Below are 18,248 nucleotides of genomic sequence, written 5' to 3' on the forward strand. Positions count from 1 at the left end.
ACGGGTCTTAGAGTTAACCAACCCAAGGTCTGATGGTGCAGGTATGTGTGCAGTGAAAACCTCTCCAAACTTCTGTTCCTTCCTCTGAAAAACACGCAAAGGATAGAGCTTATCTCTGAAGGCTGAGGTGACACTTAAGATGACCATATACATATTAGGCACAGTGTCTAGCACACCCAAGTCCTCAGTCAACACTATTTCTCTTTTGTCCTTGGTTGTGGAATAATCTTTTTTGGTTGTTCTTTCCCTCTGTTTTCCCCATCAAGGTCTGCTGAATACGAAGAGGCAGAACGTGTCAGAGCTGCAGGTCAGCGTTGCCAGGTGTAGAAAGCCACCATAGTGTAAGCTGGCCAAGCTATGAGATAGATTTCCACCTGGGTAGGAAGTAGCCAAAAAGCCAAAAAGTCTTGCTATCTGCCCAGCCTGCCTCTTGGTTTCTAATTCTCATGGCGGGTCCTATTTCCCGCTGTTGCCTTCTCCCTGTGTTTGGCCTTCTTTTCTGTTTTTAGAGGAGTTCCTGTTTCTTGACCTCTATCTACCTCCTCGCCTTCCACTTGGAGATCTGTGCCTTTCTGGTTTTTAACTGCTTGCTGCTTTTAACCATGTTCCTTCCCCTTGCCTTTGGGAACTTAAGGGCTTCTTCTAACTTCCTGATTGGCACCTCGAGTTTCCTGCTTTTTGTCTTTTGATTCATGTGTACTCCTTTCTTCTGCTTGTTTATGTGGTCTTTGACTCACTCGTCTTCGTCTCTTTCTTCGGCGTCTATATACCACCTGGGTTTTGATCTAGGCTTTGTTATGACTTACGGATGCTGCATGTACCCTGACTTGTGAGTGCTTACCTAAATGATGTGCAAAACATTTAGCAACTGGTATAGAATGGACACTGCCCAGTCAGAATGGTTGTTTATCAACAGTGAGGATAGTTGTCCCCATGCACACTGCTTGAATAGCCGCCCAGCTCACTGGACTCCACACACCTCTAACCACTCTGATGAGGGGCCTCCTGGTCCTTTCTTAGGGCTTATACCCCAGGTTGTCTCCTTTTTCCTGATGTCCAGAATTGGCACGCTGGCCTTGTTCCCTGTTACATGAGCTCCAGCAACTCACAGTCCTGGAACTGACCTTCTCATCCCCACCCTACCTGGCTGTCATTAGGGGAACTCAGGAATACTGGTGACACATGTGAAAGAGGTAATTAGGGTAATTAGTAAGGCAGCCTTGATGTTGAAACAGGACGGCAAATCATAAAAGCTGAAATAGCATGAAATCACAGCTTTAAGGAAGGTTGTGCTGAAACATGGGACCAAGGCCAAGGAACTCAAAATGGCTTTGGGAGGAAAGGTGGCTATCCCAGTCCATGGAAGAGCCATAGCAAAAAAAATGCCTCTCATTTTACCTGACCACAGCGCCTGAAAGGTATGTATAATTGATTTTTTGGTATACTGAAAATAAAAATGGTTCATAGTATACAACAAAGGACTAAGCAGGAGAGTTTATAGGAAGAAAGATGGGAAACTTAGGTTGAAAAAGTAGACGGGGTCAAAGTGTTGTGCTCCATTAAAACCAGAAACTGAAGTTTGAATTCTAATCTGTAGGTAATGGGAAGCACAATTACTTAAAAATTATACCTTTATTCTTATGTCCTGACCTTTCACTCAAAAATGCATTTAAGGCAGTTTCTCAAAGTTGGTTCCATGTAACGGTAGTCCCTCAAGATAGTTTTCATTTTTTTGCACAGAGTTTGGGGAACATTATATATCAGACTATAGACATTCCTACCCCAATTACCTCCCCATATACAATGATCATTAACCATGAAAGGCTCTGAAAAGTCAAGACTAAACAAACTTTTCCAGCTTTGTTTACTCTAGTGTTTACCATATCTGGCTAGTCACTTTTTTTTTCTTGTAACCCATTAACATTCTATATATTTTGGGGAATACTGACTGAGAGATTCACAGATACACATAGGCATCCATACAAGTAAATATGTGTACTTTAAATTCATATTTTTATATATACACATACACATACCATCCAGGTAAAGCAAAAATATCTTTGCAGCAAAGGATTCTCCATAAGAGATTAAGCGTTTTATTATTAAGAGTTGATTCTGTTTTTGTGGTCTGGTAACAGGGAGTCTCTTATGCATATGCCTTCTATGAACCTCTTTGAATCACTTATAGTCTATAAGGAAAACATTTGGTTGTATATAATTTACACACAAAAGAATGAAAGGAAACCCCACAACTTCTGTTCTATCACAAAGCTAAATCATTTCCTCCCTAACACTTCCCTAACTCAAAATAAAATGAATCACTGCCTATGTTCTCAAACTTCCTTACACACTGACACAGATCTTGGACACAGAGAGGAAAGGGACAGCACTTTCAGGATGGTTCTTGGGTAGAGCTAGAATTTCTAAGGTTTGGGGAATTACTATTACTTTGAGATTGAAGCTAGAGCATGATATATCTTAAGCATAAATGATTGAGAGTATCCAAGATAAACCAAAAAAGGGAACCCCCCCCCCCCGCCACGACTTGCACCTCCAACAGGTGATTTCAATCTTTGGAAGGTGAAGCCAAGAAATTCCCCACAGAGTCACTGCAGCTATTTGTCATGAACCACCCAGTCCTCTACAATACTTTCTTCTTATTTACTTATTTATTTTATTGACTCCCCCCACCCCTCCTTTTTTTTTTTTGAGATGCAGTCTCACTCTGTCGCCCAGGCTGGAATGCAATGGCATGCTCTCGGCCTCCCAAAGTGCTGGGATTACAGGCGAGCCACCACGCCTGGCTGACTTCCCCCATTTCTTAAAGCTCAAATCTATAGAAAAGTTAAAAGAATAGCACAATAATATTTGTATTCTTCCTGATTCACCAACTGTCATCATTCTGCTACATTTGCCAAGTTCCTGAACTTGCTGTGCTACCCCTGTACTTTTTTTTTTCAGACACAGCTGAAAGTTGCAGAAGTCATGACACTTTACCTCTAATATCCACATCTCCAAAGAGTAAGGATGGCCTGGTCTTCTACATAACCACAGAATGAACCATTATCTCAGCTAAGAAAATTAACACCAATTCCCTAATATCATCTCACATGCAATCCATATTCAAACACACCCAACTGTCTCAAAATTGTCTTTTATAGCTTTTTTTTCTCGTCCAGTATTCAAAGTTCACACTTGCAAATTCACTGTTGTATCACTTGAAGATTTTAATCTACAGTAGTTGCCCCCCATTTGCTCTGCTGCACTGCCAAGTCTTTTTGCTAAGAATACTACCGAGGTGAAGTTATGCCTCCTTATTGCTTTACAACAGGAGACTCACAGTCTATGCTGCTAAACTTGGTCACTTGGCTCTGATAGTGACCTCCCCATCTCTCCACTGCAAGGACAAATTTCCCTTGAGCAATCTGTGGTGTGATACTTTGAAATAATATGAAAATCCTATTCCCCAACCACCTTTCACTCAAAGGTTTTGGACCAGTTGCTAAGTCCTTGTCTTATTCAACTGTTATGTTAGGGTTTGCCTAGCGCTGTTATGTTAGGGTTTGCAGTTTCTGATTGTCTCATTCCTTCTATTGTGTATTTCTTTTTCAAACAATGCCCATCAGTATGCATCTTCTCTTTTTTGTGTATATACACCCTGGTTACTTCTTGCTGGGGTTTCCTCCCCCACCTCCTGGCTGACTACATTTGACCACTCAAGCTCAGCCCTAGAGAGCCATTAACCCTTTCTGTTGATCCCATCACTTCACCTTCAGCAAATCAAAAACAAAAGCAAACGCCATCACTTTGTTGCCCATCAAGGTAAAGTACCTTAAAAAAATTAAAATGATTGCAATGCATATTTATTGGGTTAGACTGATGATAGAGAAAATCAGTTTTAACTTAAAAAAAAATCACATTGCTGAAGCTCTTTAAAATGTTTCCTCTTCACTAGGGGAGAGCTGCTTGTTGTCACAATCAGGCTTTTTGTAGTTGTGTTAAACAGAAACACTCATTTCTTCAGTTCCCTGAGAGGGGAGAATCTTGGAAGAACAGAGGTTTACAAATCATTTAGCCAAAACGCCCCACTTTATATGCAGAGGCCCAGAGAGGTGAAGAGACTTGCCCAGGTCCCTCAGCTCCTGAATGGTCAAGCTAAGAGGAGAACCTGGTTTTTAAAATACCTTCCCCCGATATTCTTTTCATTCCTTTTCCAAATGGCTCGTGATTCAGATATGCAATGGGCACAGACGAAGCTGCAGCAAGCACGGCCTCCTTCACTGCTAATTTGCATTGTGACGGCATCACCTTTCCACCTCTGAATACTCTAAAAATTCCCATTAGGAGCCTTTTATTATTATTTTAAAAATCCACCTTCATTTCCGAAGGTCAACAGGAAAAATTTATGAAGCGTGAAGGGAGTACATACCACCATTAGTTGAACCAGGAAAATAATAATAATAATAATAAGGCTCTCGAGGATCCGCTCGAGGCAGCTTTCTGGGAGGCTGAAACGCCCTGCGAGTGACAGCTCCAGCGATCTCAGGAAAGAGGCCGGCCAGTCCACCCCTCCCTAAAGCCTGCTGAACGAGGCAGGGAGATGCCTACCGCTCCAGGAGCTCCTCAAACATGCACAGGAAGGGGGGGAAAGCGGTGAACAAAGCCCGGCGTGGAAGAATACAGCCCCGCAGCCCGGGAGGATAGGAGACAGCGCCCTCCCTGCCGCGGCCCAGCGGGCTGCAGAGGCTGCGGCACCGCAGTGCAGGGCGCGGGATCCACAACCCGGCGGGCGCCTTCCGCCCGCACCGCCCGCGCGCGGCGCCTCGTCTCCCCGCGCAGCCGGCCGAGCCGGGAGGCGAGAGGCAAGAGGTGGCGGGGCTCTGCGCTCCCGCCTGGCCGAGCGCCGACGCCGCGGAGCATCCTCCCGCAGGCAGGGAGGGCGCGGCGGCCACCGCGCTGCGGCACCGGGGGCTGCAGACAGCTGCTGGCCCGGGCAGGCCCACCCGTCCCCAGCGCGCTCACCCGTCCGTGCGCTCATCCCGGAGCCGGCGGTGCGGGCAGTCAGTCCGTCAGCCCCGGTGGAGCGGGGCCGGCAGAGCAGGGGCGGCGCCGTGGCCGCGGCGAGCGCGGTGATCAACAGGCAGCTCCCGGCCGGGCGCGGCGCCGGAGCGCGCCGCCGCAGCGGAGCAGGCTGGGAAGCGTAGTTCCCGGCAGCGCCTGGCCGCGGCCCCGGAGTTTCCCCCCACCCCTCGCCCAGCGCCGCCCTCCCCCGGCAGGTGTCCCCTCCTGGAATCGGGGTCCGAACCCCGTCACCACTCTGCAGGGGAGGACGCGCCTGGGCCGGCGGGAAGGCTGGACGGGCTCTTGGGAGACGCTCGGGGCCCCGGAGCGCGTGGGCGGCAAAGGCTTGCAAGCTTCTGAGGAGCGTTCGGGTGAGCGAGCATCCCGACGTGGAAGCCGCCGGGAGAGCGGGCTCAGGTACAGACGCCGCCCGCCCGAGGGTTTCCTGGCTGGGCGGGGGCGTGAGAGGAGAGAGTGGTTGGGTTGGCTGCCTAGGGAGGGACGGAGGTCAGCGGGGCGGAGGTTAGCAAGGCTCTAGGGTGATGGCCTGAGGGCCCGGAGAGCACACGCGCAGTGGTGGCTTCACTTATGTGAGACCGGACAACTTAGCCTGTGTGAGCCTTCGCGTCCTCACGGTAAAACAGGCTTAAAGCTTGAAGAAGTGTTGTGAGGATTAAGCGACCCTAGCACTTAGGGTCTGGCACTTAGTGCCTACTCAGTGAAAGTTCCTTCCGTGAGGGTTCCGAGGGAGTTCTTGGACCGGGTGGACCGGGAAAGTCCTATATATCGTGCTAACCTAAAGGTAGTCGGGCCTCGTTGGGCTGGGTAAGTGTCAAAATCCACTGAGTTTGTTAGTCGTCGAGCTGGTTCACTTCATCCCTGAATATACCCTAAGAGGTTCTCTCTGCCGGGTTCTTGAGAGCTCCAAAGAGAGAGAAAATAACCTCAAGTTTCTGAAGCATGACAGTAGTGGGGGGTGACACAGGACAAAGACCAACATTATGAAAACACATGGCATCTAGATGTACCTTCCAGAAGCCTTTTCTAATTAGATGTGTTCTCTCTCTCCTTCTTGAACCCTTGCAGCCTATTTTGGGCATAACCTTTGCTTATGGGTCTTGTCTTGACAGTTTAAGGTTCGTTGAGTTTTGCAAGTTGCTGCTATGCAGTGTTTCACATGATGGTGGGATTTGCATTCGGAGATGTGATTGGAGGAAAAAGAACCAAAGGGATGGATGCAGCATGGCTGGTGTGATCTCTGTATGACATTTTAGGCAAAATGTGAAAAGAGGTGAGACAGCTATATAGTCTGTCCGGCACGAGGTGCGCAGTAATCATGTGGCCAAAAAAGTGCTGCAGAGGAAATTCCATATCTGAAAATGATTAACACTGGTTTGCATTTATGTAAATACGTTCCTATTCGTGTTCTCATTTGATTTTTACAAGAACCCTTGTGAGACAGGCAGAGTGAGGATATTTTTTTCCCCAGTGATAGTTATAAGAGGCCCAGAGAGGTGATGGGACTGATTCAAGGTCATCTAGGTGGTCAGTAAGCCTGTCTTCTCTCCTTCCAACTGTGGGCAGCCCCAGCACTGACTCTCCTTTGCACGTTTCAAAATAGGGCCATACCTTTCCCAGCAGATGGATTGAACCAGAAAATAAAGTTAATCCTCTAAAAATCTGGAAACTAGCAACATGAACACTGGCACACAGTGGCTGCTGACTGAGAGACTAGTGTTGTTTCTGCGATTAATTGTGGTAATGGGCTGTACCCTGGGCCTCCTGTCAGAATGACAAATCTGAGCCAGAAAGAGTTAAATGAGATGGGTGTGTGACTAAATTATTTTAAGTCACGTTCCCAAGTTTTCCTGTACATTTGTTATTCCGAATGTTCTGTGTAACCAACAGGATGCCTTTCACCTTTTCATGTTGTGCATTTGTTACAGTTATAGTCTTCTGTTAAATAAGAACAGGACTGCTCACAGATGGAGTCAGCAGTTTTCCCAGAGAAAGCTGAAAGTAGGCATATGCTGAAAATAATAAAGCAATTTCATTCATATTGGAAGAAAGCCTAGCAAAGGTGCCCAATAGTGTACAGTATTTCTCTCTGGTTTCCTGTGGTTCCTCACAAGGAAAATGGCTACATGTGATAAAAGAAATAGAGTATTCCTTCAGAAACCAGTCATGAAAGGAAGCAGACAGGGAAATGATTTAAGTTAAAGTCATAGTTGGCAGTCAAAGCAGAGATGCAAGAGCTATCCTACAGCCCCAGAGCCATACTCCAGGAGGATGCTGACACCAAAATAAAGAAAGTGAGTTGTGAAAAGGCATTTCTCATGAGTCTCTGTCTGTATGATATGTGTTGGAAGCTGGAAGGTATTAACGGATGAGTGAGGAAGGTAGAACATTTAACCTAATGTTAAAACTTAATGGAAAGATATTACCAGTTCCAGTCTGTTTAGCTCTTTTTTTTTTTTTTTAGGCAGAGTCTCACTCTGCCTCCCAGGCTGGAGTGCAGTGGTGCCACCTTAGCTCACTGCAACCTCCGCCTCCCTGGTTCAAGCGATTCTCCTGCCTCAGGCTCCTGAGTAGCTGGTATTATAGGCACCCACCACCACACCCGGCTAAATGTTGTATTTTTAGTAGAGACAGGGTTTCACCATGTTAGCCAGGATAGCCTTGATCTCCTGACCTTGTGCTCCACCTGCCTCAGCCTCACAAAGTGTTGGGATTACAGGCGTGAGCCACTGCGCCTGGCCTGTTTAGCTCTTTATATTTAATGCCTATATCTTATTTTAAGGGAGAAAGGATGTCAATATGCCTATGACTTAATCAGTTAAAACCCATTATCATTTCTGGACTGTATCTTGTATGTTTGATTTTTCTACTTTCTATTTAGAAGATGAAAATGTAAAATTGAAACAGAACTCCTGGAGCTACAAGGGACCTTACAGATCATCTTGTTAAGCCATTTCTTCCTGTAAATGAGGAAACTGATATATTGACAGTAACTGTCACATGGCAGAAAGTAAAAAAAGTTCAATGTGGCAGTTACAATGAAGTATTTTAATTATTCATATTGGAATATGTAACATACCTCATTAGGAACAGGTAGTAGATACTGTTGGTTGTCTATTCGACATTCAGTTCACCCTCTTCTTTTTTATGGAAGCCTATATCAGTGTTTGCACAGTAGGAAAGGTGACCCCATTAGACTGAGAGGTACACTCTCAAGTCTATGGTAGGCAAGAGGAATAGGATCTTCTTAACTGGCCTCTAACAGTTTAGAAGGAGGCATGTGACCTAGTTCTGGCCATTGTAAAGAGATACAATGAATCTGGGTCTGCCATGTTGTTGTTGAGTCAGTCATCAACCAGCCCCAGTGCTGCCCTTGTTCTGGGTCTCTTGTTATATGATATAAAAAATATCCTTATTGTTGAGTCAATTTGAGATGTAGTTTTCTGTTACTTGAAGCTAAAAGCCTCCTAAGTGTTAAAGATGAAATGTGAAAGTATATTCTTTGGATGGACTGAAAGACTGCTTCTAGAGCTGATTAAAAGCAACCACCACAAACCACAGGCACAGGATATGTGATGGGATATTATCATATAACAGATAACAGCATGGGTTTTAACATCAGACAGTCTGAACCCAGATCTCTACTGGCAGATTGACTGTGGCCAAGTTTCTATAACCTCTCTTAAGCCTTACTTTCTTTATCTCTTAAACTGAGGATAATAATACCATATGGGGTTATTATAAAGACTAAATGAGATAATTTATATCAAGGATGCTTCAAAGGATGTGGTGGCTGGTAAGAACTAAAGGAGCGGTGACTATGTTGGTGAATTGTGAATTAAATTATATGTATAGTATAATTAACAGCAAACATCTAAAAGCTAATTACTGTGTAATCATGATCATGTTAAATGATACCACAGTGATGCAATCAGCAAAATCCAAAATACAGGAAGCTCTGCATGACAAACAACTGTTTCTTCAATAAATAAATTGCCAGAAAAATAAAAGGAGAAAAGCTTATAGATACACAGAAATTCAAGAGACAAATAACAAATGTAATGTGTGATTTTAATTTGAAAAAGCAGCTGCTAAAAATTCACATTAATGAGACAACTGGGAAAGTGTAAACATAGAATATTCGATTATATTAAGGTCTGTTTTTCTGTTGTTTTTGAGACAGAGGCTCACTCTGTCACCCAAGCTGGAGTGCAGTGGCACAGTCTTGGCTCACTGCAACTTCTACCTTGCTGTTTCAAGCAATTTTCATGTCTCAGCCTCCGGAGTAACTGGGACTACAGGGACGTGCCACCATGCCCGGCTAATTTACATATTTTCTTATTTTACTTTTTTTAGTGGAGATGGGGTTTCACCATTTTGGCTAGGCTGGTCGAGAATGCTTGACCTCAAGTGATCCGCCCACCTTGGCTTCCCAATGTGCTGGGATTACAGGCATGAACCACAGTGCCTGGACTAAGGTCTTATTTAAAAATCTTTTTCAATGTGATAACAGTATCAATTTTTTTTCAGAGTCCTTTTTGGAGCGATAAACTGAGTATTTACGGAAGAAATAATATCAGGAATTTACTTTAAAAATAATCCAGTGTGGGAGACGGGGTAGAGTGGTGGGGTAGGGGTATCAATGAAATGACTGGCCATGGTTTGATAATGGTTGAAGCTGACTGATGGAGCTTTATTAAACCATTCTCTTTCTCTCTTTCTTTTTAAATACGGTTTTGTTAAGATATATTTCACATGTCATAAATTCACCTTTTAAAATGCACAGTTCATGGTTTTTGGTATATCCACCCACTTTGGCCTTCCAAAGTGCTGGAATAACAGGTGTGAGCCACCACCCTGGCCATGAATATATTTAATGTCACTGAATTGTATGCTTAAAAATAGTTAAAATGGCCAATTTTATGTTATGTACATTTGTCACAATTTAAGAAATTAGTAATGTAATATAAATATACAGAAAAGCATTGAATTATACACTTTAGGCCAGGCGTAGTGGCTCACACCTGTAATCCAGGCACTTTGGAGGCCAGGGCAGGCGGATCACCTGAAGTTGGGAGTTCAAGACTAGCCTGACCAACATGGTGAAACCCCGTCTTAAAAAAAAAATTTTTTTTTTAATTAAGAGAATTATACACTTTAAATGGATGAATTATGTGATATGTGAACTATATGATTTTGGTATCTTGTCTAAAAAAATCCTTTGGTATCCCAAGATTATAATAATATTGTTGCAAAAGCATTAAAATTCACTTTTCCCAATTACGTCTCTAATCAATCTATGATTAATTTTAATGTATAGTATAAGGCAGGGATCTAATCGCATCTTTTCTCACACGGGAAACCACTTGTTTCAGCAGCATTTATTGAATATGTAACTTTCTCTCGGTTATAGATTAAGTTCTCCAGTATATGTGAATCTGCTTGCTGGCTTACTTCACTGTTTCTTTGTTATGTGTATCTGTCTCAGCATCAGTCCCACGTTGCTTTAGTTTTCATAGTGTTAAGACTTGATGGCTATGAGGGTAAGTCACCTTCCTCATTCTTCTTTAGGAATGCCTTGGCTCTTGTTAGTGTTTTATGCTTCATATGAATTTTAGGATAACTCTGTCATGCCCTTTGAAGAATTCTATAGAGATTTTGTTTGGAATTTTAATGAATTTAACATTAGTTTGTAAAGAAAATGATATTTTCATTATTTTGTATTTCCCGTTCACAAACATGGTATATCTCTGCTTTTATTTATATTTCTTTTATATACTTCAAAAAAATTTTATACTTTTCCACACAAGGTACACTTTTCTTTCTTTTTAAAAAATCTTTTAATTTATTTATTATCTTAAAAATTCTTTTTTCCTGCTCCCACTCCACCAGGAACACTTTACTTTTGTTAAATTTATTCCTAGGTATTTTTGGTGGCATCTGGAATGTCATCTTTTCACATTTATATTTTCTGATTGATTGATGCAATTGATGTTTGCATATTGATCTTGTATCTTGTAACTTTGGTGAACTCTTGTTTGAACAGTTCCAATGTAGTCATTGTCTGTGTTGCCTATAAACATTTTAGTATTGCCTACTATCTGTAAACAACAGTTTCTTTTTTCTTTCTTTTTTTTTTAAATTGAGGCAGAGTCTTACTCTGTCTCCCAGACTGGAGTGCAGTGGTGTGATCTTGGCTCACTACAACCTCTACCTCCTGGGTTCAAGTGATTCTCCTGCCTCAGCCTTCCAAGTAGCTGGGACTACAGGCACCCGCCACCACACTCAGCTAATTTTTGTATTTTTAGTAGAGACAGGGTTTCACCATGTTGACCAGGCTGGTCTTGAACTCCTGACCTTGTGATTCACCCGCCTTGGCCTCCCAAAGTGCTGGGATTACAGCCGTGAGCCACTGCGTCTGTCTTGTTTATTCCTTTTCAATGTTCATTTCCCTTTCTTCTTTTTAAAACTGCATTGGCAAAGACCTTCAATGTTAAGTAGAGGCAGTAATCCCTTGCCTTCAAAGGAAATGCTTTTACTGTTTCATCATTAATTGTGATGAACTTCTAAGTTGTAGGTAGATACATATTAAAACAATTTTGAAGTTCTGGTTTAAAAAGGAAAACAATGAACATCTAATAACATCTCATGTAACCAAGTTCTTTTTTAAAAAAAAACAGGGCGAGGCATGGTGGCTCAGGCCTGTAATCCCAGTGCTTTGGGAGGCCAAAGCTGGTGGATCCATTGAGGTCAGAGTTTGAGAGCTGCCTGGCCAACACGATGAAAACCCATCCCTACTAAAAATACAAAAATTAGTTGGGTGTGGTAGCATGAGCCTGTAGTCCCAGCTACTCAGGAGGCTGAGGCAGAAGAATTGCTTGAACCCAGGAGGCAGAGGTTGCAGTAAGCCGAGATTGCACCACTGCACTCTAGCTTGGCGACAGAGCAAGACTCCATCTCAAAACAAAAATAAAAACAAAAAATTAGCCAGGCATAGTGGCGAATGCCTGTAGTCCCAGCTACTCAGGAGGCTGAAGCAGGAAAATTGCTCAAACCTGGGAGGCGGAGCTTGCAGTGAACTGAGATTAGACCACTGCATTCCAACCTAGGCAACAGAGCAAGACTCTGTCTCAAAACAAACAAAGCCCAAACCAAACCAAACCAAAAAATCCCAGGGTCTCACTGTGTTGCGTTGCTGGGGCTGGAGTGAGGTGGCTCAAGTAATACTCCCGCCTCAGTTTCCCAAGTAGCTGGGACTATAGGAGTATAACATATACCCAATTAGTTTTTGTATTTTTTGTAGAGATGGATCTCACTATGTTGCCCAGGCTGGTCTTGAACTCCTGGGCTCAAGGGATCCTCCTTACTTAGCCTCCCAAAGTGCAGGAATGGGCCATCATACCAGGCTCAGTTCCTTAATCTTCAGATAAAAACTTCCAGTCATGCAGTAAACTTTTCTTGTGGAAAACATTATATGCTGTCACATTACTAGATTGTAAACTCTTTGAAGGATGATAATTCTTTCTTGAAACATTACCTGATCTCATCTATATTCTGAGACTTAGATTTTGCCTCTCTCTTGCATCCTGAAATGGACACACTGGATGCCACCCAAAAGTTCATGTGTGGTAGTCTTATGCTAAACAATCTAATTTAGCATTTAGGATCTTTTTATTACACCTCAATTCAACCACTTGTAATCATGTGTATTTTTTTATTCTACTGAGCTAGGCACTGCTGGAGCTAAAAAGATGAGTAAGACCCAGTTATGCCTCCCAGGAGCATGTGTCTGGTGGAGGAGATAAGACAAGCACATGCATGTACATGCAAGTAAAAACACAAAACAGAGTTAAATACTAAACCAGAGATATTAATACAAACCTCTTGGAATTCAAAGAAAAAACAGTAACACCTGGGCAGGTAAGAAAAAGGAACCATTGGGAAGAATTAGGAAAAATCTCATGGAGGATGTATCATTTGAGACAGACCTTAAAGATTTTTAAAATGTAGTAGAGGGTACTGAAGAGTGGTGTTACCATTGGAGGGAAAAGCGTGCAAGGTATGAAAGTAGGAACGAGGCCAGTTTCAGAGGCTCCCTTTAGCAGGAATACGTGGAGTATACAGATCAGAACATGAATAATAAAAATAGAAATGATAGTTTGAATGCCAGTGTAGGGTTTTAGTAATGCTGTTGTCCCCAGAGAGCCACTCAAGGAGTTTTGAGTGGGATGATGATGTGGAGGCTTGCTCCTCTCCCATCCTTTGTCTCCTGAGCAGTATTAGCTTTGCCTCTGTCCAACACAGCAACATATCAAAACTTCAGCCAATGAACCAAACCTCCAGGCTCTGGACCTTCCTACAAGGTACCTCTTCTTGGAGAGCTGCCCAAAATACAACAGAAACCAGGCACTAGATTCTAGTAAGTGTGCACCCACTCTGTGCACATACAGTGTGTTCAAAGGGTTTTCAGAGTAGATGGTGTTCAGATGAGAGTACAGGTAAGAGGTCTTTGGTGGTTATAATATTAATATGGGGGGGTTGTTATTTCAGGGTATCAAAGAATAAACTGACGAAAACAAGATGAATGGAGATAGCAAATTCCAACTGAGCCAGAATGAATTGTATCTGGTCAGGCTTTCAAGGCAGACAGCACTTAAATCGGCACTAGGGTGCAAAGAGTGAAATCCGAACAACTAGGGTGCAAAGAGTGAAATCCGAACAACTAGGGAGTTATTTTGAGGCCACCCATCAGGCCTTAGAAGCACTAGCCCTCCTGGTGCAATGTTGAAAAGACTGGATGCTGCAGCTGTTGAGATTGACCTGGAGAAGCTGTGTGTTTAATGATCTTAAGTTTTTCTGAGGTGGACTTTGAGGTCACTGGTGTAGAGGGGAGGGAAGTACCCTTGGCAGTGGCAGAGCTTGAAGGTCTGAGCAAGCTGCTTCCTGCTGGGGAATCAATAAAGGAGGCAGAGCAACGCTTTTTGGTTTTGTTTTTGTTTTCCTTGGCCAGGGCAGGGTTCTGTCAGGGCTCTGCCGGCATGGAGAAGGGGTCCACCTGGGGCCTAGGACGACTGTAGATGGGCCTCTCTTAGCCCCCACGGCCTCGGGCTTCAGCGCGCCCCCGCTCCCTCGCACCGCAAGGTCTTCCCGGTACCGGCGGGCAGCGGCGGGAGCTGCTTTCGCTCTTCCCCTTGCAGGTACGTGTGCCGCGGGCGCCCGGGGCAGGCAGGACGCGGAGGAGGAGGCGCCCGCCATGCCCGGCCTGCCGCTCGCCACCTCGGCTTCCCGCCCGCCGCCCCCGCGGAACGGCCTGCCGCGGCCCCTGTGAGGAGGAAGAGGCGGCGGCGGCGGAGGAGGAGGAGGCGCCGCCCCCTTGGCGAGCTCCCCGACCCGGCGGCCTCGGCAGGACCCATGGCGGATTCCTCGCCCGCACAGTCCCTGCGGGAAAGCGGCCCCTGCGCGCCGCGGCCCTCGGCCCCCTCCCCGCCGCCGCGCCCGCGCTCCGGCTCCGAGTCCGAGGAGGCCGAGCTGTCGCTGAGCCTGGCCCGCACCAAGACCCGCTCGTACGGCAGCACGGCCAGCGTGCGGGCGCCGCTGGGCGCCGGCGTCATCGAGCGCCATGTGGAGCACCGGGTCCGCGCGGGCGACACGCTGCAGGGCATCGCGCTCAAGTACGGTGTCACGGTGAGCAGGGCGCGCCGCCGCGGCCCGGGCTGGCAGCTCCCGCGCGGGGGGCGGTGCGGCTCGGGGTGCGGGTGGGGGCGGGGGCGGGACTGCGGATAGGGGTCGAGGGCTGGGGAGTCGCGGGTGGGGGGCTTGCGTCCCCGGGCGGCTCGGCTCTCCGGGCTGGCTCAGCGCGTGCTGCTGGCAACCGCAGTGGTCGCCAAAGCTGGTCCTGCAGCGGGAGGGGCGAGCCGCCAGGGCTCCCTCCCCAGGTAGCTGCATCGAGCTCCCGGTGCCCCGCCCAGACTCAGACCAGATCTGTCGCGTGAAGGTAAACCAAAGAGGACTAGGGGTCTGGCACCCTCGGGAACCACCTTCACCCGATTTGTAGAACCCATCACACTACTCTATATTTACGCAAAGTACAAGTGAGGTGAATTTTGTTCTCTGTGAAAACAAGCTCCGTGAGTCAGGAATGGTGCAGTTGTTCCTACTGGGTGGTTCTGGTTCTATCGATTATGCTTCTTTATGTAGAAGTGAAATTACACCCTCAAGGCTCACTGGCAACCACGAATGTGACACCTGTCGCTAAGCAGCAGCCAAGAACTGTGGTCTAGGCAAGCTGGAGGGCTGCATTTATTACAAATTTATAAGTGTGTGTGTCTTGGGTGTATTGCATTACACCTCTGGGAAGAACATGGAAACCTGAGAGAACAAATGGTTTCATTAAAATTACTTATAATTAACTGTGAGCTATGTGATGGCCTTTTTACATTTGGGCTCTGTATCAGTTTTCAGTGTTCTTTCCCGAAACACCTTAGACAGCAATGGGAAGAAGGAAGATCTTATCTATATCTTTTTTTTTTTTTTTTTTTTAAGTGAAACTCTTTCTGGCCCTTTACCGAATGAGGGAGAATCAGTACTGTTTTTTGCACATTTAAGCCAGTACTGTATATGTTTACCTATCAGGTCCTTCTATCTTTTAAATATTTTGAGAGGAAGGACCTTGCCGTACAGTCATGTATTGACTTTAGCATGCCATGGAGAGCCCCATTCTGCCCTCCTGGGAGTTCTCTAAATGTGAACATAGAACTACAATTCTCCATGTACATTAATGGGGCCTGGTTTGGGTCAGAGCCCAAGGAAAGCAAAGTTGGGAAATACCTGCAGCTACGACCCTTCTGAATGCCTCCTGTGTGCCAGGCATTGCATTTGTCTTGTTTCATCTTTATCTTATTTAACTTTGACAGTAAGCCTAGGAGGGAGGTAGGTGTAATTCATCGTTTTACAGATGAGAAGATGGATGAGAGGTAAGGAGGTTTTGCAAGTATGATCATTCATTGAGACTGGCTTGAATTAACGGTAATAAAGCATTTGTTTTTCTCTATTTACTCTTTAATATGATTTTAATGAAAATATGTAATATTTTCTTTATATTACTTCTGATATCCATCCTTATTTTTATCCTAGTCTTATTGAGAGCTCTCTCAGCACCCCAGCTACTGAAGAAGGAAAGTCTTTTCTGTCTGGTTTACGGGCATCTTGCCTTACTAGGCTAGTGACTGCACCTAGGAATCTATGATACATAGAAGAGTGTTATTTCCCATGCTGTCTTCCCATGCAATCTCTGTGAGACCCACCACCCCCTGTGGTTTCACTTGAGTTGATTATAGATAGCTCCTGTACATCTGTCTACTGCAGTTCTCTACCTTTGATCAAATGCTTTCTAATCCCTGTTATGTCTAATATAATCTCATTACCCTTTTAACCTTATTATCCTTTTTTAAAATTAAAGTATAAATCAGCTTTTTCATTGCTTTTATAAAGACTTTGATTTTTAAGAGTTAAACACAAGTATAATGAATCAGGAATTATGATTGATAGTGACACATAGTTCATTACAGGGTTTCCCAACCTCAGCACTGTTGATGTTACGGTCCAGATAACTCTTTGTTGTAAGGGGTTGTCCTGTAGCAGTGTAGAATATTTAGCAGCATCTCTGGCCTCTACCTACTAGATGTCTAGCACTCACCCACCCCTATTCAGGCACTGTCAGATGTTCCCTTGGAGGCAAACTTATCTGTGATTGAAGACCACTGGTTTATTACATATATTTCTCATTATTTTGGGCCCTGGCTTACAGTTGATAAAAATTTTAGAGACTCCTCCACTGGTAATATAGAATCAGTGAAAGTGATAATACTTATCATGACAGTGAAGTGATATTCTTATTTTAAAGCTTTAGTTTTTGTTTTGCTTTGTTTTGTTTTTGAGACAGGGTCTTATTCTGTTACCCATGCTGGAGTGCAATGGCAATAACATGGCTCACTGCAGCCTCAACTGCTGATGCTCAAGTGGTCTTCCCACTTCAGCCTCGAGTAGTTGGGACTATAGGCTCAAGCCACATGCCCAGCTAATTTTTCTTTTTTTTTTTTTTGTAGAAATGTAGTCTCATTATGTTGTCCAGGCTGGTCTTTAACTCCTGGGCTCAGGCAATCTGCCCACCTCAGCCTCCCAAAGTGCTGGGACTACACGTGTGAGCCACTGCATTGGCCTAATATCTGCAGATATTGATTGGGTTTACTCACTGTGAGATTTCAAGGTGGAAACTAAAAAGACAGAAAAATATTTTTCTTCTCCTGACTGAACAGAAAGAAGTTAAGCAAATTAGGTTTCTAATGTTGACTGGCAAGATCATCTAAAACATATTTAAATTATTTTTTTAAAGGGTCAAAATGAGATATTGGGGGTTTAGAGACCCGAGACATTACACCTAGAAATTCAGTCAGTCCAGGCAAACGGTTGACCTTTATATACTATGTCGGGCACTCCTGCATAGATGAGCAGGAACTCTCAGGGAAGCCTGTCTCTTCATGGCAGCTGCTCAGCCACACAGCTGGGTGTCCAGGCAGGACTTTAGTCCTTTGGTGGAGGACTGGTAAGAGCCAGTAGTACTCTAGGTATGAGGAGGTTCCCAGAGCAGAGACTCGGACAGCAGATAGAGATGGAGACCTGGTTGCCAGCCCTGGATTACAAGGACATCAAGCTGGGAAGCCATTTTCTGAAGTGGTGCTGAAGGACTGGCAGTGAGGCACATCTCAGGATGTGGGAATATATTCATGTTCCTCAAACTTGCCTGGGCAGGACAGGAGTGCCCTGAGGCAAACTGGAAATAAAGGATTCTAGCTGACATTGGATCTGTGGGATTGGAATATCCAGAAAAGGAGTCTAGGAGTCTGTGCTTTTTTGTTTGTTTGTTTTGAGACAGACTTTCACTCTGTCACCCAGGCTGGAGTGCAGTGGTGCAATCTCGGCTGTCTGCAACCTCTGTCTCCTGGGTTCAAGCTTTTTTCCTGCCTCAGTCTCCCAAGTAGCTGGGACTATAGGCACGCACCACCATGCCCAGTTAATTTTTGTATTTTCAGTAGAGACAGGATTTCACTCTGTTGGCCAGGCTGGTCTTGAACTCTTGACCTCGTGATCCAACCACCTTGGCCTCCCAAAGT

The 18,248-nt window shown here is 44.8% G+C and overlaps 2 protein-coding genes across 7 annotated transcripts in view; one reads left to right on the plus strand and one right to left on the minus strand.

The window, feature by feature from the left end:
- TMOD2 (tropomodulin 2) overlaps positions 1-5,119 on the minus strand; it is a 53,395-nt gene extending 48,276 nt beyond the window's left edge. For 2 of the 5 annotated variants that reach the window (XM_074393599.1, XM_039469035.2), the window contains exon 1: positions 5,023-5,119. The gene's annotated coding sequence lies outside the window, so the exon portion shown is untranslated. Of the gene's footprint in view, positions 1-4,608; positions 4,716-5,022 lie in introns of those variants that run through there. The other 3 variants (XM_039469032.2, XM_039469033.2, XM_039469034.2) reach the window with 3 other exon arrangements.
- A 19-nt stretch (positions 5,120-5,138) lies between these two features.
- Positions 5,139-18,248, plus strand: part of LYSMD2 (LysM domain containing 2) — a 32,654-nt gene continuing 19,544 nt past the window's right edge. The window contains exons 1-2 of one of the 2 annotated variants that reach the window (XM_039469036.2): positions 5,139-5,478; positions 14,277-14,763. In XM_039469036.2, coding sequence (XP_039324970.1) covers positions 14,491-14,763 — 273 coding nt within the window. In that variant the 5' untranslated portion in view covers positions 5,139-5,478; positions 14,277-14,490. The remainder of the gene's footprint in view (positions 5,479-14,276; positions 14,764-18,248) is intronic. The other variant, XM_074393598.1, reaches the window with a different exon arrangement.

This window comes from Saimiri boliviensis, chromosome 2, assembly GCF_048565385.1.
Source record: "Saimiri boliviensis isolate mSaiBol1 chromosome 2, mSaiBol1.pri, whole genome shotgun sequence".
NCBI lineage: Eukaryota > Metazoa > Chordata > Mammalia > Primates > Cebidae > Saimiri > Saimiri boliviensis.